Source organism: Maniola jurtina, chromosome 11, assembly GCF_905333055.1.
Source record: "Maniola jurtina chromosome 11, ilManJurt1.1, whole genome shotgun sequence".
In the NCBI taxonomy this organism is placed as follows: Eukaryota; Metazoa; Arthropoda; class Insecta; order Lepidoptera; family Nymphalidae; genus Maniola; species Maniola jurtina.
In genome coordinates, this window is record NC_060039.1 from 4,906,382 (window position 1) to 4,932,023 (window position 25,642).

General features: G+C 34.9%; 3 protein-coding genes across 3 annotated transcripts; 1 reads left to right on the top strand and 2 right to left on the bottom strand.

Moving 5' to 3' along the window:
• The first annotated feature begins 931 nt into the window (after window positions 1-931).
• On the top strand, window positions 932-25,110 carry LOC123869954 (muscle-specific protein 20-like). The gene is made up of 4 exons (XM_045913072.1): window positions 932-1,082; window positions 23,093-23,304; window positions 23,905-24,025; window positions 24,439-25,110. Exons 1-4 carry the CDS (start codon window positions 1,059-1,061, stop codon window positions 24,628-24,630), a joined length of 549 nt encoding a protein of 182 aa, XP_045769028.1. The 5' UTR covers window positions 932-1,058; the 3' UTR covers window positions 24,631-25,110.
• LOC123869953 (putative beta-carotene-binding protein) lies at window positions 2,286-9,881 on the bottom strand. Its single transcript, XM_045913071.1, has 6 exons — window positions 9,636-9,881; window positions 8,034-8,126; window positions 4,789-4,936; window positions 4,073-4,206; window positions 3,838-3,987; window positions 2,286-2,947 (listed from the first exon to the last, which is right to left on the bottom strand). The coding sequence occupies exons 1-6, from the start codon at window positions 9,703-9,705 to the stop codon at window positions 2,751-2,753; spliced, it is 792 nt and encodes a 263-aa protein (XP_045769027.1). The 5' UTR covers window positions 9,706-9,881; the 3' UTR covers window positions 2,286-2,750.
• Window positions 17,158-18,909, bottom strand: LOC123869955 (myophilin). The gene is made up of 4 exons (XM_045913073.1): window positions 18,793-18,909; window positions 18,076-18,275; window positions 17,794-17,914; window positions 17,158-17,710 (listed from the first exon to the last, which is right to left on the bottom strand). The coding sequence occupies exons 1-4, from the start codon at window positions 18,796-18,798 to the stop codon at window positions 17,528-17,530; spliced, it is 510 nt and encodes a 169-aa protein (XP_045769029.1). The 5' UTR covers window positions 18,799-18,909; the 3' UTR covers window positions 17,158-17,527.
• Window positions 25,111-25,642: the final 532 nt, after the last annotated feature.

A 25,642-nucleotide genomic window follows, 5' to 3' on the forward strand; every position in this document is an offset into this window, starting at 1 on the left:
GTAAATACAAAGGACATACGTTAAAATGCGGAATATCAGGTCAAATATCAGATTTGTGAATTTGACCTAGTTAATGCTAAAACTAACGTTGCGAATCTGTTAACGCACGGAGCAGTTGCTTTTGATAGCTACATAAAATGAAAGGAAAACTAAAGAAAGAAACCACTGAATGTAAGTAGGAAAGATGATAATGGATGATGAAGGTGAGGTGGATAGTGATGGTGATGATAGCAACGATGATGATAGTGATGGTGGTGATGATAATGAGAAATCTAAGATTATCGAGTTTTTTAAATGGACTACGCCAGAACATCTTCTGGTTTTGTGCTTTGCAAAACCTCTCAAGTTGGAGTGCTTATAATGTGTTCTGAGTCACATTCGATATAATCTTATGCAGTATTCATGACATTCAAAACATTTTTGAAAACGCTTCACGCACTTCAGCTGTAGTATAATATAATTAGACTTACTGACCCACTCCAACTTTGCTTGCGCAGGATTTCTAAAAATCTTTTTCTGGGTCTAAGTTATAATGAAACCTCCATGCAAAATTTCAAGTTTCTACACCCTTTGGTTTGAGCTGAAGGTATGTTGATAAAATCATGTCAGTTCAATTTTTTAATTGTAGAGCTTTTAAAGAAACTTATTATTATAAACAAATTAAATAAGAAAATTGAATGTAAAGTATTTTGGAAGGAACATGGAAAGTTTTACAGAGATGAAAGAAAAGAGAGCTTCGAAAAATTCTTTTTCGATCTGTAGAAATAAAAACATGTCTAAATGCAGATTTAATTTTATTATTGTCCGAGTAAAGTATCTGCTTCTCCTGGCTATGTAGAGATATTTTTGTACGTCATTTGCTCGTTTCTGCGTAGTGTCCGTTCTCACTGTTATTTACACCAACAGCGCTTTTCGCCGTATAAAACACGTAAGGTGAGTCAATAGTGCTTATTTTGTTCTCAACTTTTGAGAGAGAGCCATCTAGTGTCAGTCGGGCCAAGCTCGTGCGAGTGATTAGTGCAACTGTGTAGTGTTTACGGAAATACTAAATAATCAAAATGCCTGGACGTCCTATCTGGCAGGTAAATGTTAAATAATTACTAACTTCCCCAATTAACCATAATATTTTAAAGCCACTGTTTTTTTAATTCAATATACCTATACCTAATATTGTAATAATGTTCCATTAATACTATGTTTGTCACCAAAAAGTCATTAAATCGATAAAAATGATACATAGCTCGAAATAATATACCTACCTACTTTGATTTAAATAGTGCCTCAGATTACCAAAAATTGACTGTGTAGAACAGAGTTAGCAAATAGAGTAATAGCATAGCCGATAAAAAAGACTAGTTTAATTATTTCGTCAGTTAACAACTGTTATTTACGTTGGATATTAATAAATATCGATTAAATACGTATATATTTTAAATCAGATAGAATTTTAAATGAAAAGGTGTACGAGTACGTCATCAAGCTATTCAGTTCGTAAACTAAACAAGATGACTAATCAACGTAACCTTGGTTATACCTGAAAATAACAGGAATCCGTGTAAACTGTAAAACTATATTCATTCCCACGAGCAGTCTAAATATTTTAAATATGTACTTACCTACCTACTTACCTGCCTAATAGATATGCTTTCATTGTTAGGATACTGATAAATTTGTCTCATGATTATTATTCCACACGGAATTTCAAATAATTTTTTTATGTGCTCCTTCATTTATTCTAAATTACTTTGCAGTTTCCATTAAAGCTCAAGATTGTAGAGCACCAATTGATAATTTTGAGAAAGGTCTCACCATAATATTATTTGCTCTAAATGAACTATCTGTTCATGTTAAAAGTACGATTGTAGTACTTAATCTAAGGGTATGACATGACAGTTGACACATAGTGCAAATATGCTGAGTGCTTTCTCAAAATGTATGTATTGTACCTACCTAGGTTTTGGTGATTTGTCAGTGAACAAGACTTCAGTGGAGTGGCGTGTGGAAGTCCCTACAAGAGACGTACGATGTCCGACTGTAGACGTCTATCGCTTGATATCTAATGATAATGATGATGAAGACATTCAGTATGAAAATGCACTTCGAAAGGCCTTATGTTTTGCCGGGAACTTGTATTTTTTAACCAGGGCAAGACTGCAGACCTTAGTCTACGTCTTTAAAAACTACACAGTAAAATTTCACAGTAAAATTCCAAGAAGTGTGTTGAAATAATACACAAACACTTATTTAAAATATCTTATTATTTACAAAAAAATATTAATTCTAACTTACATCAAATTAATTAAAATGATAACCTATAATATCACTCGCAAGTTAAAGCAGTAAGTAAAAACAAAATTAACACAATATTCACATTATGAGATGATAAATCGTTAACTTACTATAATAATATCAATGCAAAAACCTGTCTGCTGCATTTTTCAATATAGAAAATTGTCTGAATATTCTGCAACTTTTGATTACAACTAATATAAATCTACCAATTTTGTAGCGTTATTCTATCACAAAATGAACAACCCCAATTCGTAATATTATGTAGGTTCAATGGGCTACAATCCTATAAATAAGCCCAAAAATATAAGAATTATAGGCATTTATGCAAAAATGTTTTTGTTCCTCGAGATCCAACTGCTTTAAAATATTATATTATAAAGAATTCAATATTATTAATGTAATATTAACAGTCTAAATTCCCCTAAATTAATGCAATTAAATAAAGAAACTCAATATTCTTAGTCGTTTACTTTCTTCTCAATTTTATTTACTAGATGGCTTTTCAAATCTCCAATCATGAAATCTGCTGGCAGATTGTGGAATATCTGTTGCATGAAACCAAGTAGAATATCTTCTATAGTCTTTGACAAAATTGGTCTCAAAGACTCGGATACTGGCCGCCAATTAGCATTTAAATATGCGTTAGTGCTTTCCTCTGCAAAAAATAAGAAGAGAAAAGTTTTAAGAAAATCAACTTAAATAGGTATGATAAAACAGTGATAGTAAAATGATAATAGATAATAATACCCCGCTGCTAGTGGGACCTATTTTACCATATTTTTAGGCAATGTTTTTTTCTTCCGTTACTTTAGCTTTCTGTTGTTTCTGTTATCTTATTTCTCTTTTGTTTCTGTTATTTAATTTTTTTGTTGTTTCTGTTATTTTATTTTTTGTTGTTTCTGTTATTTTTTCTGTTGTTTTGTATTTTTAGTGTTTGTTGTTTTATTTTTTGTAATTTCTATTAGTATCTTATTTTTTAAACATTTTTTTAAAATGTGGTAATAATGAAAAATAATAAATAAATGAGAGAAATAATGAAAAAAGTACCTAGGTATTCATCGTATCTAGCATATATTTATTTTTTATCACGTAAGAAAATGGCTAATTTGTTATTTTTTGTTCGTCCGTAGATTAATATAAAATTAATAATGAAATTCAATGTTGTTTTATCTAATAATCAATTAATTATTATTAATCAATAAATTTTAATATTATTATTAATTAATTTTTGCAAAAACGTAGCGAGCGAATTGGCAACAAACTTGTTCAAGGTCCTCCTCACGACCACCGACGTCTCACGACGTTTCAACGTTGCAATTTGTGACACTATACTACCAGGCTATCATAAGCTTGGAGGCAATCCTTAGTTTAGATTAGTACTCATTGCCTCTGTGGCGCTCTCTATCGTTGAGTTTTAACCTAGCAATCACTGCCTCTCTGGCGCTATCTGTCGTCGAGTAGTTGCAACTGTGCTTCTACAAATTTTCGCTTAGGCAGATAGAGTGCGCTACTAACGTATTTATTAAAATAAAATCATAGACTTACCAAGAGATGAAATACCATCAAATAGATTGCCCATGTGCAATTTTAAGCCTCCTATGTTATATTTCACGTGACATTGAGTAACATTAAAGAATGGAAGACCAGATTTTTCGTATAACTTAACTGCGCTTATGATATCGATTGTCATATTGCCTGTAAAAAAGTTTTTAAAATTAAAAATAAGCAATAACCTCGCTACTTCGTGAAAAATGAATATAAAAAAATCAAAAAAACTTACTGGGCTCAAACCAACACCGACCATTCCCAACTAAGGGTATTAGTAAAATTTTTCCTTTTAAATCGTATGTGCCTTCTATTCTTATTTTAGGGACTCGTACCTTAGTGTAGAAATCATATGTTTTGCCGTCTACCCTAAAAACAAAATAAATCAGATTTAAAAAAAATACAACATGGCTAATTCTTTTGTACTATGTAGTGTATACAACTGACACAATATTAATTAGATTGACAGCTGGTGTAAATCTAGTGCTATCCTTCTCCTCAAGGAGCATTATAAAAGGCATAGCAATAAGTTCATTTACGACCCAAATTAATAATAAACCAATCCATATGTAGTTTGTCACTAAATTGTTTAGCAACACTGTTATTTGTCAAAAAATATCATACAATTTTTGATAAATTATAATTATATCAACGTTGATAAGTAACTTATCGACGTATTACAAAATAGTGTTGATTAATTTGTATAGTTTACAGATTATGTACAATAGAATTAGCTGATGCGACTTATTATACAAAATCTTTAACCTAAACTTAATTGACAGATTTAAATCAAATGCTTTCTTTTTCTGCAGGAAGCATTGTGATAGTCCTTGTGTAGATCTCCATAGGGAGAGCAATATATTTGGACCTGTCATTTTAGTTTAGCGATTTTGTACAACAGAATTAGCTAGTCTATAAACAGCATTAGAATCATAACAAAAGTTAACTAACTGGCTTAACAACACTTCAGTTTTTCCAAAACCTGTAACGACTACATTATCAAGGGCGGCATTTACGTTAACGGGACCTTCTCCTTGCAATATCCTTATTTTGGGAATTTTCAACGGATCCAATGGCGGCAAATCGATTTCTGGCAGACCTGGAAAAAATATATGTACAATTTAATTGAGGAGCTGACAAACAAAACGGTGTAATTGTACGAAATATACAGGAAGAAAAAAACCGTATAACAGCTATTTAAACTTTAATAAAATTATACAATGTTAATCGAAATCATGTTCTTTTGGACTCAATTTTGAAAAAGTTTGAAGCTTTATGGTTGGAAAATGAGTTCAAGTTTACATTCAGTGTTCGAAAACTTAGGACTCCATTATTTCAGTATAATTAGACCGTTTTTCTTGGCAATTAGTTCAGTGTAGGCAGATTTGTATTCAGTGAGCGAAAGATGCCCGAATTAAAGAAAAAAAAAGTATTTTGATCAAAATTTTATTGTAATTACACCGTTTTGTTCGCAAGCTCCTCAATTATTTATATCGTCACACTGCCGTGTGATAAAGATGAAGAAATAGCACTTTCGCTTTCCGCAAGTTATGTCCTACTAACTGTGACATACACATTTCGTAATTGAGGCTGTGTGACCACCTTAATGGCATTATGAACCCACTAGTTATCGGTCTTTTGTACATTGTATCTACAAACAATCATACGTTTGTACTTTTTCATACTTAATTGAATTGAATTTACCCACATTATAATGATCTTGTTTAGTTTAAATTGAATTGAATTTATCCACATAATAATGATCGAGTTTAGTTTATGTAGGATAAAATTTTCCCATAAAAATATGGGATACGAATCCTCAAGCTTCAATAGCTCAACGGTTATAGGAGCGCACTGAGATCCGAAAGGTCGGCGGTTCAAACCCCACCCGTTGCACTATTGTCGTACCTACTCCTAGCACAAGCTTTACGCTTAGTTGGAGAGGTAAGGGGAATGTTAGTCATGATTAAAATGGCAAATATTCTTTAAAAAAAAAACTATTTACGACTTTTTGCCCCCTAACCTATCTTCCTATATTTCGTTTCGTCATTATTTTATCCGAAGATGCATATTATTAATTATTGTGACTTGATGATACCTGATACATCGACATGGAATTAATTGTTTTAATTCCGTGGAAACTCTTTGATTTCCTTGGATAAAAAATAATCCGCCTATACCTATCCATCTCTGGGATGAAAGCTGTCTCTTATCCGTCGAAATCGGTTAAACGGATGAGCCGGGAAAAGCAGCAGACAGACAGACAGAGACACTTTGGCATTTATATCCTTTATTACCTTCTATTAGTTATACTTATACAGGACTTTTGTCACTACGTGTTGGTAATTTACAATAGATAGATAGCACACAAAAACACATGTAAAGGATAACAACACAGTAAGAAGAAAACAGAAAAAAACAATTGTGTGCAAAGGCGGCCTTATTGCTTGGAGCAATCTCTACCAGGCAACCTTTATTTGGATTTGAACCAACAATATTTGGATAGTCACTACCCAGTCAAGTTTGCCGTAAAAAGTGGGAGAGGAGGAAACAGTAAAATTTTGCAGAATAAGGTAAAAAGTAACGGCGATGAGGTAGTGCCAACCAGGAGTTCAGAGTAAGGAGTAGGTGTGTGCTGCAACGTTGTGCAACGGAGCCAACTGCAAGCGACTTACGCAGTTGACTGGTCTTGTAACCGCATGTTACCTACTTATTCGTAATAGATACAAACGTTAGAAATGATGCGCAAGTGCATTACGATTACGAGTAAAAAATATATAATGTAAATAGTAAATAATAATGGTTTCGTAAAGCGAACTGTGTCTAACCAGGTATACGATACTAAACAAAGCTGCGTTATCCTTACTAATATTATAAATGCGAAAGTGTGTCTGTCTGTCTGTCTGCTACGCTTCCACGGCTCAACCACTGAACCGATTTTAATGAAAATTTGTACAGACTTAGGATACATTCCGGAGAAGGACATAGGCTACTTTTTATCCCGGAAAAACAAAGAGTTTCCGCGGGATTTCTAAATACTCATCCGCTTGATCGATTTGTATGTTTGCTACCGAGGCAGCTTGCATCCCTGTTATTGACATAGGCAACTTTTTATCCCGGAAAATCAAACAGTTCCCACGGGATCTTTAAAACCCTAAATCCACGCGGACGAAGTCGCGGGCATCCTCTAGTAACTTATAATATTATAAGCTACCGAAAAATAAACACAGAATATGCCTACCTACTCGTACAAACTCAAAATATTAATCAATTACCAAACAACCAAGAGGTTTGTTCAAATTACAATTAAGTAGGTAAGTTTATACGAAATAAAAACTTTACTTTCGAATAATATTCTAAACTTCCAAAAATACTGCTAAAAATACTACGCACCATTGAAACCATCATAATTTTAACATTCTCAATTTTAATGGAATACGACTTCTAAGTATTATGGTCCGCATTTTCAGAAATCATTCAATTAGATTAAGGTTTAATGTAACCCAAAAATAAACATCAGCACCCCGACATCTAAGTCCTAGCAGTCTTAAGTCCGTCCTACCCCTAGTGTAAAGCGTGAAGTATTCGTAAAAATTAATTTCTAGAAGCCATTCATCTTAAATGGCTGAATAAACCATCAAACATAGCAAGCATATTTTCATTTGTTCGCGTAATTTTTAGAAACCCGGTCGGAATTTCTCAAAATCCATTCATAATGGGGGTTTACGTTAAAAAGAAAAATTGCATGCAAAATCTCAGTTTCCTTGGCCCAGCGGCTTAGCCTGGTCGAACAACCTACTTACGTTGATATGTTAAACAGTCAGTCGTCCTTTTATCTCATACAGAAAAAAAAAGTCCTGACTCACTCACTGACTTATTCATCAACACCCAGCCCAAACCTTTGAACCTAGAAACGCTGACATTTGCACAGAGATTCCCTTTATAATGTGAAAAATAAATTCCTAATGCAGCAAAACCACGGGCGGTCACTAGTGTATTACATAAAGTACGTAAATCAATCAATCAACCTATTTGTGTCCACTGCTGGACGGAGGCCTTCCCGACAGCGTGCCAAAAAATATAAAGATAAAGTAAATAAACAATATTTATTGCTTGTGGTGGCGTGCTCTTGGGAAGGCCTATGTCCAGCTGTGGACGTAAACAGATTTATTGAAAGATTGAAAGTAAATAAATACCTGGTCCTAAGGCATTGAATAGTTGTTGTACCGCCTCCTTGGAGCAATCGTCAAAATCCGGATCACTTTTTAAACAGGTCTTCACGAAACTGGCTGGAAAATATTGAAATGAATAAATTTTAAAACACATAGTAATAAAATAATGGAATCGGCGGGATTTGAACCTACATCTCTCTGGCAATCGTTTGGCTGGAACTTTATTCGCGTTTAGTTTTTTTGGCTCTTTGTTTCTGACAGTAACGGACTCAGGGCTAATTCGCACGAGAGCTTTTTTAACGTCTGTTAAAAAAGCGTCCAAATAGAACAAATGCATTCCCAAGTATCTGTTCACATATCAACGCTTTTTTAACGCGCACTTTGTATTGTCAGCGCAACGCCGGGGCTTAACGCAACGCTTTTTTAACACTCGTGCGAATTAAGGCTTGGGGCGAAAAGGGCAGACTTGAGAAGTTCTTTAATAAAATGTCACAAATATGCTCAGTTGATTAAAGTAAGCTTGGAGGTGGAGCCCATCATAAGAAATTAAACAGTGAAAAAGATAAATCAATAAGATCTTTGCTGTAAAATTAAGAAAAAATTTGCAAAAACTTGCATCAGCGTTTACAAAAATATATCGCTGTAGATTCATTATTTCCCACATGGACCACTCTAGGAGTCAAATCCGCGAAACATAAAAATATATCAAAGAAGGGTCTGGGTCGGCATCACTAAATAGGGCCCACTAAATAGTGATGCCGACCCAGACGCGTCGGTCGACGAGTTTAGTCCATCACTGCGTATCAGCAAGTAGAAGTACCTATGGTTTTTGGCTGTGTGCCAAACATTAAAAACGGTTGAGGTGTAAAGAAATAACAAACAAACAAACAGAAAAACGAGTTAATATTATTGGAATGAGTAGCTTAAAATTATTCCCTCAGCTTCGTCCGCGTGATATGGATATGTGCACATCGGCACAATATGTTCAGATTATAGTCTAAAACCAGGATGCAAAACTACTAGTAGCCCTTTGTTGTTGAGGGTTAAAAGGACTCTGTTATCATCTTAAAAATATATAAGCAGCAGTGGTGTTTATGTTGCACGCACTAAACGAATATAGGTACATACAGTTCTAATTTTAAAATATTAGTGATTATTAATACTAAAAGTTACGAGGTTTTTGCTATAGATTTTTGACCACAATCACACCTGATGGAAAGCGATGATGTGGTCTAAGATGGGACGCGTTTACCTAGAAGGTGCCTATTCACTCTTGTTTTAAAGATACCCGGATTGTTATTGGTAGGAAACACAGATCGCGGAAGATGTTCCTACACAAAGCATCCAAATTTTAGCTTTGAAGAATATTATTTTAATTTCACAAAATTAAAGATTAGGTTATTATTATACTAGTAGCTATCTCTTGTATAACGTATCAATAGATAAGAATTACTTAGTATAACTTTTACAATCACCTTGTACAAACCCAAACGCATTGATATCATTACGAATACAGACGGTTATAAATCAGTTGAAACGAGCGTAAGTGCTTAGTATGTTTTTCATCAGAAGTAGGACGGTTTTAATCAGAACACGCGAAGTAAAAGTGTTTCCAAAAATACTCACGCTTCGTTTTGTAATATTCCCCAGCCGAATACTGGAGCACTATAGACACTATAAACAATATGAACTGCATATTTTCGTTATTTTGTTTTACTTTTTCTGTAGGTATATTACCTCGAGCAGGCTGCTCGAGGTGATAGTTTGAGACTAAGGCACATAGTGCCGGTTGTTCCACCACCGTATACCGAGGAGGGGAGGATCATGCAATAGTTAGCAATGTAAATACAACATAAACTTTGTCCTTCTAAATCAAAGTTACTCACTATAACTGGAATCACTTGTCAGAGTACTGTCAGACCATCCCTTGTAGGCTTAGCTTGTAAGGAATTCGTCAGTGTTTTTCATACTCGTAGATAGATTACGTAATTCTATTGCGCCTAGTAGTGTACCAATAAGTACTAAGACTGCATAATCCGCGACATCTTTTTATGTTTATGTAACTTTGATTTAGTTATCTGGGTTAGCCCGGCGTTTGCTTAACATCGCAACACCTTTGCTAATATAATTTTTCCATTATTTCGTTTGTTTTGCTTTGTTTCACGTGTTAGGCAAAGTTATAATTGCTCAAGATTAGTTAAGATCACCATTCAGTTTTGAAGATCCATTGTTCTGTTTCTTTCCACTTGTTTGAACATTTCAAGATTGCTCATTATATTTTTGTATCTTTAGTATGTCCGGTCTTCTAAACGAAAAATATAGCTATCATTTTTGGATTATTCCTAAATATTTCTAAGCTAACACATTCATTCTCCTTTTTCATTCTTGAACTAAATTTAGTTTCATAACGATCCAGTATTATTTTACAAAACTTTCTCTGAAAATTTAAACCATTTTACTTCTGGCTCAAACGTACCTGCATATTTTGCAATCATAAGGTACACCAAGGCTTCCAACTTTCGTAGATCCTTATTCCATCCTATTGGGCAACTCAAAACTAGACAACAAGATGTATCGCCATCTAGTCCCTGCAAAACAAGTTCTAGTTCGTGGAAGCATCGCCTTCGTAACAGAAACCTAATAAGCTGTAATAAGTGTTACAGCCGTTCCGTGCCATTTAACCATTTCGTATTTGGTAATCATTTAACGGATTCTTACTTTATTTTCTTTAAATATGCGTTAAAATACTTGATCTTTTTTCTATTGCATGTGCCTGCTGACATAGGTGTTTAAATATTAACAACTTCACGTCAAGTACCTAGGTATAACTTAACATTATTTTTCAACGATATCTAGTTCAATATTATAAATCCTGGTTTTCATGATAGGCACTTGATGTTTTTGTTACAGTTCGGTCATGTTGCAAGTTTTTTTTAATAATTTCACAGCTTCTAATAGGTAACATTATGATGGTCTTCCTGCTTGTAGTAAATAGGACCTTGGTTATATTCAAACCAAATCTCTCGCCAAGTGATTGAAATATTTATAAACTATGCGGTGTTAGCCTAGTGGTTAAAATGTCCGCCTCCTATTCTAAGGTCGGGAGTTCGATCCCGGATACGCGTGTCTAACTTTTCGCAGTTAAAATAATCATTTGCTTTAACGGTGATAGAAAACATTGTGAGGTTGCAGGTTTCCTCACGATGTTTTCCTTCACCGTTAAAGCACGACAAATTTAATTGGTTAACACATACATAACTCTGAAAAGTAAGAGTTCCAGGATCGAATCCCTGACCCCCATATAGGAGACAAACGTCTTAACCACTAGGCTGTCACGTTTGTCATTACGTATATTGTTCGTCGTTGGTTGGTCAATGAAATTGTTAACCTTTGGGTTGGTTGCTTCAACGTAAACTTTACTTCTGAGCTGTACCATTATGCAATTAATGCATTAGTGGGGGTGTATAGAGAACGGCTCTTTGGAAACTTTGGCTTGGCCTTGAGTCAGTGAATGCAGCCTTTTCTTACACAACAAGCAGGAGTAAAGGATAAGGGATTTATTAGGGATTTATTGCTACATTGTGTAGCCCTAAAGGTGGACTAAAATCGGAAACATCTTAGAAAAATCCTACCCAAAACAGCTGCCTGTTTCCGTGCCGAACATGTTTTACGTTTAGTGGGAGAACTTACATTCTTATTTGACAAAAGAAAAGAACTAAAGCTAGAGAAACAAATGCTTAGTAAAATTAATTATGATATTAAAATTTCATCATGATCATCATCTTCATCAACCCATCACCGGTCCACTACTAAGCACGGGTCTCGTCTCAGAATGAAAAAAATTAGGCCTTAGAGAATTCTTAGGCATGCAGGTTTCTCCACGATGTTTTCCTTCACCATTAAAGCAAGTAATATTACTTAAAACGCACTCCAAAGGTAAAGGCGTGTGCCCGGGACCGAACCCCCTACCTCCCCGTATAAGAGGCCGACGTGCTAACCACAAGGCCATCACAGCTTTTCCACTAGACTAATACCGAAATTTAAATTTAACTAGCCGATGCCCGCGGCTTCACCCGCGTGGATTTAACTTTTTCGAAATCATGTGGGAACTCTTTGATTTTCCGGGATAAAAAGTAACCTATGTGCTAATCCAGGATATTATCTATCTCTATTCCAAATTTCAGCCAAATCCGTCTAGTAGTTTTTGCGTGAAGGAATAACAAACATACACACACACATACACACAAACTTGCGTCTTTATAACATTAATATAGAAGTGTGATTAGTGTGAAGTGTGAAGTGTGAAGTGTGATTTGTCATAAAATTTTTTAAAAATTGGCCCGTCTCTCATAATTAGGTACGATACTTAGTGCCAAATTACCCACGCTACCTTATATAATTCGCGATGACCAATTTCATGCAAACTTTGTGATTTGTACGACTAATTACTCCAAGAATATCGCGCCGCGCCCAATACGTGGGATGGGATTGTTTCTCCTTATTTAGTCAGTAGATATTATTTATTATTAGACCAACCTGGCGCAGTGATCTTATTAGTGGGATGTCCAGGGTTCGATTCCCGGCAGGGGTTTGAAATTTTATAATTTCTAAATCTCTGATCTGATCTAATGGGAGGTTTCGGCCGTGGCTAGTTACCACCCTACCAGCAAAGCCGTGCCGCCAAGTAAGATGCCGTGTAGAAAACAGGGGTATGGGTTCTATAAAAACTGTCATACCCCTTGCCGGTTAGCCCGCTTCTATCTTATACTGCATCATCACTTACCACCAGGTGAGATTGAGTCAAGCAAGGGCTAACTTGTATCTGAGTAAAATAAGATAATGCCTGCGACCTCGCTCGCTAGATTTAGTTAAGTATCTTAAAATCCCGTGGGAGCTTTTTGATTTTCAGGGGCAAAAGTAGCCTATGCCTATTTCCAGGATGCAAGCCAGTTCTGTACCAAATAGATGACCGTCCACGTCGATTTAGGTTTTCAAGAATCCCGTGGGAACTTTTTGATTTTCCGGAACAAAAAGGTAGCCTAAGTCTTTCCTAGGATACAAGCTATCTCTATCTAGCTATAAGCTATCTGAATTTGATTTTCTTAGCAATGGCAATTACAGATTTCTGCAACTTTTATTGTTAGCGTTATATCTACCTTTCATGCAAGGCTGTTTTGATATCGTTTATTCGTGCTTTCTGTAGCAAAAACAACATCGATACAGCCTTGAATTTATCTCCGTGCTTATGTAACACTGGTAACTGGTCTTTTTATAAACAGCTACTCCAGATGTGCAAACAACATCAGAAGATTTTAAATTTAAATCCTTCCACGCTCTCCTTATCATCTTGTAAATTCGAATATTTCAAGTTTTTTATTTTTCTTAATGCACTAAGAGCCAGCGCGTGTCAGACATTCGTTGTTTTATAAAAGCTCAAACTTTATCTACGTATTGTCCCCAACACAGTGAGGAACGATCAGCGAGTGTGAATTTTAGATCATGGTGGCTTTGGGATATAATAAGTCATAAAGGTATAAAACTTACGTCAAAGTATGAAGTCTAATTTTTTATATTTTCTTCCCTTAAACTTTGAACTTTAACGGGGTCTGGCAGCAGGGGTTGCCTCGACACTAAGGTGTCTGGCAATGCATGACATGATTTCTAATACTATTCCGAAGAAAATATGAAAAAAATTGACTTTATAGGTACTTTGACGTAAGACTTTTTACACCTTTATTACCTGTTATCTTCCAAACCACCATGATCGAAACTTTAAAGTCGCTGTTCGTTCAGCTGTACTGGGAACAATACGCAGAGAAACTTTAAGCTTGTATAAAATAACGAAGATCTGGCACGCGCTGGCTCTCTCTGTAAGGTCTCTCTAAAAATTCAAAGTAGGACACTACTGTCCTACATATTTAGATTAACTTCGCTTCATAAAAATACATAATTCGGATTTCATTTTAAAAAACAATAGCTAAACAACAAAGTAATCTTGGATATTTATTTAAAGCCCATTTTATTGCGCGAAACCAGGTTATGGCTGCACGTAAACAATGTCTAAAATAATGTAAACGCCGCAACGGACTGTTTCATGATGAACAAAGTAGGTATGTGTGTATATTTTACTAACAGTAACTAAACACAGATATTTTTAAGAAGTAAGCACCTAACAGAACGAATGAACTAGACCACATACCTAAACAGAAAAAAAGAATTATGGATTGACTTGAAAGCAGTGATCTACCTATATTATGATCTGAAAATTAATAAAAAGAATTATGAACAGACTTGAATGCAATAATTTACCTGTAGTATCTGAAAACGAATAGAAGCTTTGTATCGCTGTAATTTTGCTGTTAGCAATTCCTGTTCGTCTTCCATTGAAAGTCTCATTCGTGCCAAAACCATTCCTCCCCGATTGATTTGATTGAGGTTTTTCTGACCAAGGTTTCTTAAAACAATTGATAGAATATATAGTTCAGTATTATAGCTTCTTACATAGTAACGTTTATAATATAATAGCTTATAAATGGGCGTAAACCAATTTAAAAAATCCCTATCATCTCATCACTGTCGCTATTAATTTAGCATGTGTCACACTTCCGTTTATTTCTGTTCTAGTGATCGATGATATTGCTCTGCCCTAATAAACGATATGACTTCCAAGATTTGTAATAAGCTCCATTATATTATCATGGCAGCTTTATGGTAATAAGTGCTTCAAAAGCGGCTCGAAAAATAAATAAAAGCAAAAATAATAGTTATACCTTATTTCAAAAGTCTTAGACTTATTGCCTAGGTGTTAAGTTTTATTTTATTTTATAACTAGATGATGCCCGCAGCTTCACGCGCGTGGATTGGTCAGATCCCCTGTAGCATCAGGATTGAAGAGTTGGGATCCAAATTTTTTATGGAATAATGTCGCAAAGTTCCTCTAACTGAATTATAAAAATGGCACCTTTGTATTTTGTCTGCTTGTGCCTAATTCTTGATATTGAAACCATAGTTAGGAATCGCGCGAAATTTTGATCCAAGAATATTTGTAGGTCCATGTCCAAGAACGAGGTATCTTGGCTGGAGTTACGAGTGAATTACGTTTAATGTCTTTGATTTTAATTACCAGAAACGGGCTAGGCAAAGATTCAAGATTTTTCTAGTTTTTATTTAATATACAGGGAAAACCACAGGTCTGGTTTCAAATGCATAAAGATGACCTCTTGCGTAATCTCACGTGGGATTCTTAGTGGGTACATTAACTTGACATCTTTAAAATATATGTAGGTATGTTTCGAAAGAAGCAATGTTGACACTTCTTAAGAGGGGTCTCTCCATCACTCGCTTCATACAAACGTAGTTCCAATTTCATTTGAATATTAAGCAACCAAAGTCCATGAAATTTTGCAGACATATTCAAGAAACTAATATCTGTGTCTGTGGTGTTTTAGATTTTTCTAAAAATATGTAGTTTTAAAATTACAGGAGCCCAAAGATTTGTATGTAAATTTTTAAGACCGCGTAACTTTGAAACCGAATATTTTAACAGAAATCTGGAATACCACAGACATAAACATTAGTTTCTAGAATATGTCTGGAAAATTTCATGGACTTTGGTTGCTTAATCACACTAATATTATAAAGGTGAAAGTTTGTATGTGTGTGTGTGTGTGTGCGTGTGTGTGTATGTTTGTTACTCCTTCACGCAAAAACTACTAGACGGATTTGGCTGAAATTTAGAATGGAGATAGATAATATCCAGGATTAGCACATAGGCTACTTTTTATCCCGGAAAATCAAAGAGTTCCTACGGGATTTCAAAAAACCTAAATCCACGCGGACGAAGTCGCGGGCATCATCTAGTATTCAAATGAAATTGGAACTACGTTTGTATGAAGCGAGTGACAGAGAGACCCCTCTTAAGTTTGTCAACTACATTTTACTTTCGCCTGCAACCGTTTGTCTGTCAACATGCGAAATTTTAAGATTTTTTTAAAATATTACAGAAAACACAACTCTAATGTGTTAGATTTTTTAGACCCTTTATTATAATAATAACCTATACTTGCAAATGAAATACATTTTCAGTAAAATATGTAAATAAATTACTTTCACTAAAATAACTTTTGAGTAGGTAACCGACTAATGGCATTGTATCATTGTGTGCCAAAAATTTATAAAGAGTTACATTTGGATTAGATTCTTAACTAAATAGAAACAAACGTCCATGGTTCATTGACTTCAAAATTATATAATTTTTCATATGATATATTTTTGTGACATTGTATTTTAAAATGTTACGTTTCTATTACGCCAATGTTTTACGGTAATTCAATAAACAACAGCTGTTTATATAGCAGTCGTTTCATTTAAGAATTCCACTGTTAAAATTCTGATGAAATATTGTACATAATATCTGCAAAGTAAAGGACTAAGTAGTAGGTATCTTATAATATTTCTCCTGTGAAGTTTGGGTGAGGATTCTCGCACCCAGACATCACAGGAGAGAGAGATTCATAGTTTTTAGGGTTCCAGTATACCTCAAAAGGAAAAACGGAACCCTTATAGGATGACTTTGTCGTCTGTATGTCTGTCTGTTTAACAGGTTAGGTATAGCTTATAAGTACACTAGGTATATAGCTGCTTCAATTGAACTAGGTATGTTACTTTAAATTTTTCCATTTAAATACTACATAACTACCTAAAGGTAGCCTCAGTTATCAGACCAGGATACTTTATTTTATTATACTAGCGAGATATAACTTACACTTGCTAAGAAAATACTCTCAAGTTTAATTTTGATGATTGACCAAAGAATAAAGAATGCGACTTTGAGTAGGTAGGTATATTGGCAGTTTTATTGGTAATAATATTACTCGTATGTTTGACTTTATTAATGTCATGAATTACATGCTCTACATAGTATAAAGTATTGTCATTAGTGCGTACTATGTGGCTTTATATTATTGGCAACGTCAAGCTTTTCGTCTGAAATATGCCAAGAAATTATTCATTTTTAATAGCCTCGTGGTTCATGAAGTGAAGTGTGTTTTAAAATTTGAAACAATTTTAATGTTTCATAATAAACACAAAACAAAAGAAAGTATAGTAAGTACAATTGTGATATATTATTAAGAAATAAATAAATGCATAAGAAAAAAAAGATTTTTTATTAAATATAAAATATTATGTACAAAATTATATTAGTCAGGTAAAAATGTCTTAGCTAAATATAATTTGTAATTCTTTCACAAAAATATAATCTAATGTTTAACTTCGCGTTTAAACCCAGATTCATAAGAAAGCAAATCAAATAAAATAAAGTTAATAACAAACATTCGTCAAGCAACATAAAAACTACATTTTAAATTGAAAAAACTTAACCCTGATATAAAAATAGAGATACTAATGAATTTGCTAAACTTAAAAATACTGATATTCTGTATTAATCGATGTTGATTTTTAACACCCTGTAGGTTTTGGCATGGTGTTGACATGTAATTAATAACGTAAATTATAAATTACATATGACGGGTGTTACCGAAGCTACCGAGTCCGGACTGAGAAGCCCCTTTGTTGTAGCCCATTTGAAGGTTAAGTTCAGCGTTATGTGCCCTAAGCTGTTCCTCTGTGAAGGTCCTTTCATTTTTATCCGCCATCTTGGGCCCTAATTGTGGGCCAGTCCATTCCGGATGTTTTTGAGTCTGCAAAATGTAAATATTACTATATAACAAACACATCATAAAGAGAAGAAAGTTCGTGGAGTGAATGAAAAGAATGATCTTACAATTCTTCCCAAAGCGTACAAGCACAGAGTGACTTGAGGAATGTTACGCCTCTCAAAAAGATCGGCAGTCTGGAAAATTTCTTCCTCCGGAACTCCGTACTTTTTAATAGCTGCTTGGAACCTGCAAGTTACGATATATAAAAGTTATAAATAGTTTTTTAGCGTCAGATGCTTTTATATTCCATTTGACTTTTTGTCCTCTATCCAATGCTAGACAACATTAAAAAGAATTTTCGATAAGCTTAAATTCTGCTAGTATGAATTCTTTAAAATAAACAATACCTTTGAATGTTTTCCATGAGCTGGAAGTTGGTTCCTTTCTCCTGAATCTTCTTTACTGATCCAGGGGCAAGTTTATTGATAAGTTTGCACAAAACAATGCCATCCTTCAGAACGTCTTCGTAGGCACCCTTGGGTAAAGGCTCTCCCAGGACCGCGGTGATCCAGGTCAAAACTTCATCCTCCTGTTCCTTGTTTCTGGCCTGCAAACATATGTTTATGTCAGAGACGTAAATAAGTGCAAGTTTTTGAACAACGGCCATAAAATATCTGCTCCAGTGCCAAGTCGTTTGATGGTGGAGCGGTTAAATTCCAGAATCATCTCCTAAAATAACGTTAACGCAAAGCTACAGTTATTATAGCAAAGATGCGTCTGCAACGCTTTCGAGATTAAAGGACTACCGTAACTCACTATGGCATGCAGCTGTGTGCTCAATCACAAACATTTTTACTAAATATAAACCAAGTTCTAACCATTTTCCTCAATGCGAAAATAAAGCAAATATTAAAGTACCTATTATGATGCTCATCATCAATTCATAAAAGGGTTTTATTTTAAAAACACTAAAATTTATGTGATGTCCTTAATATGACTTTCGTGGCTCGGGATAGTTACAAACAGAAAAATTTTACTTCCAAGGGTAAGCTTTCAAAACTTTTAAAGTTAGAATTTTTGAAACACAAAGTTTTATGTAAAAAAGTCAAGAGTGAAGTTCTTACAGGCATGTTGGTTGCTGGTGGAGACTTTGAACTTAAAACACTAGTGAACTATCCTGGTCCGTGTCAACAAGTGGACTGGCTTGGGAACCGCCCGCCCAAAGCATTTCAGCGTCCACGGGGGCGTCTGACGTCACTGCTTGTTTTCATTAACCAAACGCATATGTAATTATAGTCGTTACACCATTACCTTTCAGCTCATGATAGCATGTTAAACTATTAGGAGCTATTTTGACTCATATTTTATGTTAAGTGAATAGTCGTTAAATAAATCTTATGATTTGTAAGGTGGCTAAAATTAGTAATTAATCGAATAGTTCAAACTTTACTTAATTCTTTTCTTTTTTCTTTTTTCTTTAATTGTTTGTTATTATAATAAGAATATGTATATAGGTGAAAATAGGTAGAGTATTTAGAGACATATAGCTATTTTCACATTTCATTTATAAGTATCTATCTAATAGGCACTCTGTTTATTTATTTTTTCTATTGAGTATGTACTTTGAGTAACAATAGTGGAAGATGCCTGAATTGGTAGAGGAGTGCACCTCTCGGTAAAAGTTAATAGAGTTTCACAAAAACTATAACAATTCTTTTTGTTCAATAATATTGGAATTCAGTGTTAGTGATCTTTGTATCAAACCTGTCTGTCTATCTATCTACCGATTTTGATGAAATTTGGACAGAGTTAGCTTACATCTCGGGGACAGACATCGGCTACTTTTTATCCCGGAAAATCAGTGTTGTCACGGATTACTGAAAGGTCCATCCTTTCAATCGATTTATATGAAAGGTATGGAGGTAGTTTGCGTCCCGGAAATTAATATGGGCAACTTTTTATCCCGCAAAAGCAAAGAGTTCCCACGGGTTTTTTAAAAAACCTTAATCCACGCAGAGGAAGTCGCGGGCATCGTCTAGTTGATAATATTCAAACTACATTTATATGCACTTTATCGCACTTCTATTAAAACGGCCATGATGTGATTTCCGGCTTTTGAATCTATTCCTGAAAGATACTTTATTTTCTTTACGTCGGAATAGCGGAAACGCGTAAATCTTTTCGCCGAACCATTGATTTTCTTAATTCATTATTTTAAACTCAAATGAGATGTATTCGTTAAAAGTCTAGGCTTATTTTCTTTTTCTGTGTGCACACTATAATTTATTAATACTGAAAATAATATATCGAACTAAAGCCTCTAAATATACCTATCTAATGCACGGCGTCCAAATAAGTGAGGTCTAAAAATTTAAAGTATAGAGAGTTACAGACCTATTTTGGACCATCAAATATAGGGTCAGTTATCTGACGTATTATTTCAGACATGACTTGACTAGTAAGTAGTCATTTCTGAGATAGTAAATATCCCGTCATGATGGTATGTTTGGGGATACCTACCATTATAATAGGTTAAATTATCCGGGGGGGCGGGGAAAAAGAAGCAAACGAAGTGAACGAAGAAATTCGTGGCTTAGAATCATCTGAAATTGAAATGGATTTGGGGATAGCCAACGACAGTGCAATACTTATAATAATTATGGACAAAATGACGGCCAAACTTCAACAATGGAAAATCACAAAATTAAGAACTTAGGCCATTGAAACATTGTTATTATTAGATATCGATATGAAAACAAAATTTGATGAATTCGATCCATTTGCAAGCTCAGTAGCTATAATACCCACAAGTTTTTTTTAAAAGATTATTAGCCATGCTAATCATGACTAATATTCCCCTTTCCCCTCCAACTAAGCGCAAAGCTGTGTTAGGAGAAGAGACGACAATAGTGCAACAGGTGGGGTTTGAACCGCCGACCTTTCGGAATCCAGTCCGCTCCTCAACCGTTGAGCTATTGAGGCTTTAAAAAGATAAGCAATGTCCTCAAGCTCGTAAAAATACATGGAGAATTTTCATGGTGACGAAAAAAATTGATTCATTATAAGCTAGTATAAGCTCCGCGTGTGCGCCGGCGTTTTTATAAATAGAGAAAAGATTAACATTTATACAACTGTGAAATATTGGTTCGTACGCTCAATCATTAATCCCGTTGCTGCTAATATTAGATTTTATTTTCGAGTGCAGTAGTGTAGCTTTGATTTCAGAACAAACTTTATTCAAATATTCTTATTTATTTTGTAACAGAATTTACCATAGTACCATAATATAATATGGACTAAGAGCCAGCGCGTGCCAGACTTTCGTTATTTTATAACGAAACTAGAGGATGCCCGCGACTTCGTCCGCGTGGATTTAGGTTTTTAAAGATCCCGTGAGAACTGTTTCATTTTCCGGGATAAAAAGTTGCCTATGTCAATTACAGGGACGCAAGCTACCTCGGTACCAAATTCGGTTAAGCGGATGGGTTTTTGGGAATCCCGTGGGAACTCTTTGATTTTCCGGGATAAAAAATAGCCTATGTCCGTCCCCGGGATATAAGCTAACCCTGTACCAAATTTCATCAGAATCGGTTAAACTGTTGGGCCGTGAAAAAGTAGCAGACAGACAGACAGAAAGACTTTCGCATTTATAATATTAGTATGGATTAGTATGGATAAAAGCTGAAAGTTTCTATTGCGTACTGTCCCAATAGAGGGAGGAACGATCAGCGATTATGAACTTGGATCATGGTGGCTTTGGTAGATAACAGGTAATAAAGGTGTAAAAAATGTTATGTGAAAGTATAAAGTCAATTTTTTTTTATATTTTCTTCGGAATAGTATTAGGAAATATCACGCCATGCATTATTATATTATTATTTTAATTTCTATTGTAGTATTTAGTACTTAAATAAATAATTCTTAGCGGATTTCACATGGCCTTAGCCGGGGCCAAAAATATGTACCTATTAGTATTTAGTATCTAGGTGTCTACCGAGTAGAGATAAATTCATAGTTTAAAATAAATGGCCGTCGATTTTGAAAGTATAATAAATTAATAAGAACGATTTATTAATAAATCTGCACTGGCAGCCATCCAAACCAAAGTGAAAAATATTTTGTAGGGCGCGTGGCGGGAAACCCCTTATTTCGATACAAAGGAATTAAAATTAAAGTAGGTAGGTATTTGCCTGGCATTTAATTTACAAGCCATAATTAGTAGACTTGCAACGAATAGTATATTCGGCAGTATACCGAATACCGAATATTCGGCGAGGCTCCTGACCGAATAGCCGAATATTCGGCAAAAGTATTCGGCCGGATTTTAGCGCCAAAAACTTGTACAGACGTGATTGTTTCGCGCTCCTTTGTTTTGTTCTAATGTACTCATCGCTCTGAAGTTGGGATGGTCCACGAGAAAAAAAGAAGTTAACTACTTCCTAAAAATGCAGAAAAGTTAGTCTTTCTGCACCATAACCTTCCCCTTCTAAATTTAGATTATGAAAATAATTCAAATGCATAGAAAAATTCTTAACTTGTTTAATACAGAAAATGATTAAATTATGTACCTGTTTTATGTACCAATGACTACTTAATAAATGATTATAAAAGAAATGAGAACCTTACCCTTCTAAATTTTGATTACCACAATAATTCAAATACATAGAATCCTCCATTTTTCCAATTCAGAAGATGATTATGTACCTGTGTTATGCACCAATGACTACTTAAATTAATATAACAGAAATGAAAATATGGATATATACGTAATCAATCGATTTTAATTTTTCATTTTACCAATTATTTCTCTACGACAAAATATTATATTATTTAAGTATTCGGTATTCGGCCGAATAATATGTAGATATTCGGTATTCGGCCGAATATAATAAAAGCAGCCGAATAGGCCGAATACCGAATAGTAACCGAATATTCGTTGCAAGTCTAATAATTAGTAATTACCAACAACACCAACTAAGGTAGCCATTATCCAATCTAGTTGTTTTTTTTACCCGACTACCCGAAAGGAAGGGTTATGATTTTATTTAAACAACTGGTCAAGTGCCAGTATAGTATCTTTATGGTAGGGTAGGTTAAAAAAACTTCCTAGTGTGAAGACTGAAGAACTTTCCATACTAGTCCAATGCATAATATAACAAAAGCGAATGTTTACCTAATACCTTTTCACAGCAAGCATGGAATCCGATTTTGATATTTAGAAAAATCTGTTTAAATGCTGGAAAATCGAGCAGTTCGCTACGGGATTTTTAAAAATCAAACAAAATAAAGTTTCTGTTTATCTCTCTCTATCCATCGATGCTTTATCAGTATAGAGTTTATTGCACTATTGAAAACACTGCGTATTAGCTAGATAAGTTGTATTTAGTTTCATAGGTACACCATTTTCTTGTTCAATTTTTACAGTGCGCCAACAAACGCGAGCCCGAAAAGGAGCAGGAGGCGCAGAGATGGATCGAAGCGGTCATCGGAGAGAAGTTCCCATCAAACCTCCCATACGAGTTGGCCCTCCGTGATGGCATCATCCTCTGCAAGCTAATGAACAAGCTTCAGCCAGGCATCATCTCTAAAGTGAATGTTTCCGGGGGCGACTACAAGTTCATGGACAACATTAGCCAGTGAGTATAATCTTCTTTCTTGTCTAAGATTCAGGAATGGATGTATAGGCAGTGAGTATAATCTTCTTTCTTGTCTAAGATTCAGGAATGGTTGTTGACACAATTCTGTCAACGTCTACTTGCATTAGATTCCATCAGCCTGTATGCGTCCACTGCTGGACATAGACCTTTCCAAGAGCGCGCCACCAAACACATTCCTCCGCCTTCCTCATCCACCCGCTACCCGCCACCTTCTTCAGGCAATCGGTCCAGCGGGCATGTAGCTATAATAGAACTGTTGGGAATGAGGGATGTGTACCACAAGTGGTGTGCCGTGCCGGTCCATATTCGTGTGGTGATATCCCTTTCGGCGTCCATGTTTTTCGCCACGTATAAATTACGTAGGCAACAAAGCTAGGTTTGCACCCAATCATAATCGCTTGTACTGACGGGTGCCAACCTAGTTTTGTTGCTGACTGTACCTTCAAGACAAGAGCGAATAGGTATCTTCTAGACAAGCACCAGACCTCATCATTGCTATCATCAAAGTATGATTGACGTCAGGCGCAAAAATGCAATGAAAAAATACCTCTCAAAATAATATTTTTCTCTTTATTTCAGATTCCAAAAGGCCTGCATCAAATACGGAGTTCCAGATACGGACCTGTTCCAATCAACTGACCTCTGGGACCAAAAGAACATCGCGCTGGTGACGCAAACAATCTTTGCCCTCGGCAGGACGGTAATAATATAATTGTATTTTTCATTATAATAGGCGAATAACAAATAAATGCGACGAAAATATAATATCACTAGCTGATGCCCGCGACTTCGTCTGCGTGGATTTAGGTTTTTAAAAATCCTTTGGGAACTCTGATTTTCCAGGAAATATAGAATATAGAATATATAGGAATATAGGAAATATAGAATTCCAGAAATATAGCCTATGTCCCTCCGCGGGATGCAAGCTATTCTCTTTACCTTTCGTCAAAATCGGTTGAACGATGGTACGGAACCCTTCGTGCCTGATTCAGTCTCGCACTTGACCGATTTTTGCCGGTTCAGAAAAGAGCGCGCTGTATATTGTAGGTGCCTAGATCAAACGAAATTACATACTTAATAATAATTTTTAATGTTTTCTTTTGGGGTTTTCAGTCATACAAACATCCAGAATGGCGTGGTCCCTTCCTTGGCCCGAGACCTGCTGAAGAAAACCGCCGTGAGTTCAGCGAAGATGTCCTCCGTGCAGGAGAATCAGTTATCGGCCTACAAGCTGGCACAAACAAATTGGCATCACAATCGGGACAAAGCTTCGGTGCTTCGCGCAAGATCATTCTCGGCAAGTGAAGTTACCAAGGCGCTAGGAATCCGAAGCGTTATACAACGAACGCATCATAAGTCTAGGTCATACAATATAAATGTAGGTAGTAATAAACTTATACAATTGAATAATTTTGTAATATTATTATGGATCTGTTGACTTACGTAATGATAAGATAACAACCCCAGTTATTTTATTGTTGTGGTTAATTTTTAATTTAATTTATATTTTTACTATGAACAAACAACTTGACTCCAAACTTATTCCAAAGAATCTAGATAAATAAACTGTGCCTACCTACCGATTAAATATTTTAAATTACTCCTATTTGCTTAATGTAAGACCTATTTACTTACCTGTTTAATATCATAAGTCATTATTATTATAATTTAATAAATTAAAATATTAAGTATGTATAAAGCTGTTAGCAGAATTCGTAAGAAAAATATTAGGTACCTAGTTATATAAGTACTTACCTACTTTAAATAAAAGAATATGAAAATTCACGTGGGTTTTATATTTTTATGCCTTTGATGTGGTGTTGAATCAAAGAATTACCTACCTACTGAATTAAATATTATAGAAAAGCCTTTCTTTTTATTTACTTACCTATTTACTTATTACTTATTAGGTACGTAAAGCAACCTTCAATCGCAAAATATTATAATATCTCAATTCGTGTTCCCATAGCTTACTTTTAGTCCTGATCTACGAACCCTTTGATCCCAACTCCTGAAAATGTACTTACCTAATTATAATAAAATTATTTTGTACTTCGTCCGATTTCGGATATTGTTCAACTATAGAGCCATCTATTGAGCGGAGGAAAAATCAATACAACGTCATGATCATAGGTTCGCATATTTCTTAATAGATGACGGTATAAAACGGATGTTCAAGGTCGTTCATAGGGATGTCCGATACATGAAATGTCACTTGATAAAAATCGAACTTCTAAAATAATCGAAACATTCTTAAAAATCTTTGCCCAAATATTACTTCCTATGTACCTACTAGCCTACCTATCAATCTTTATTG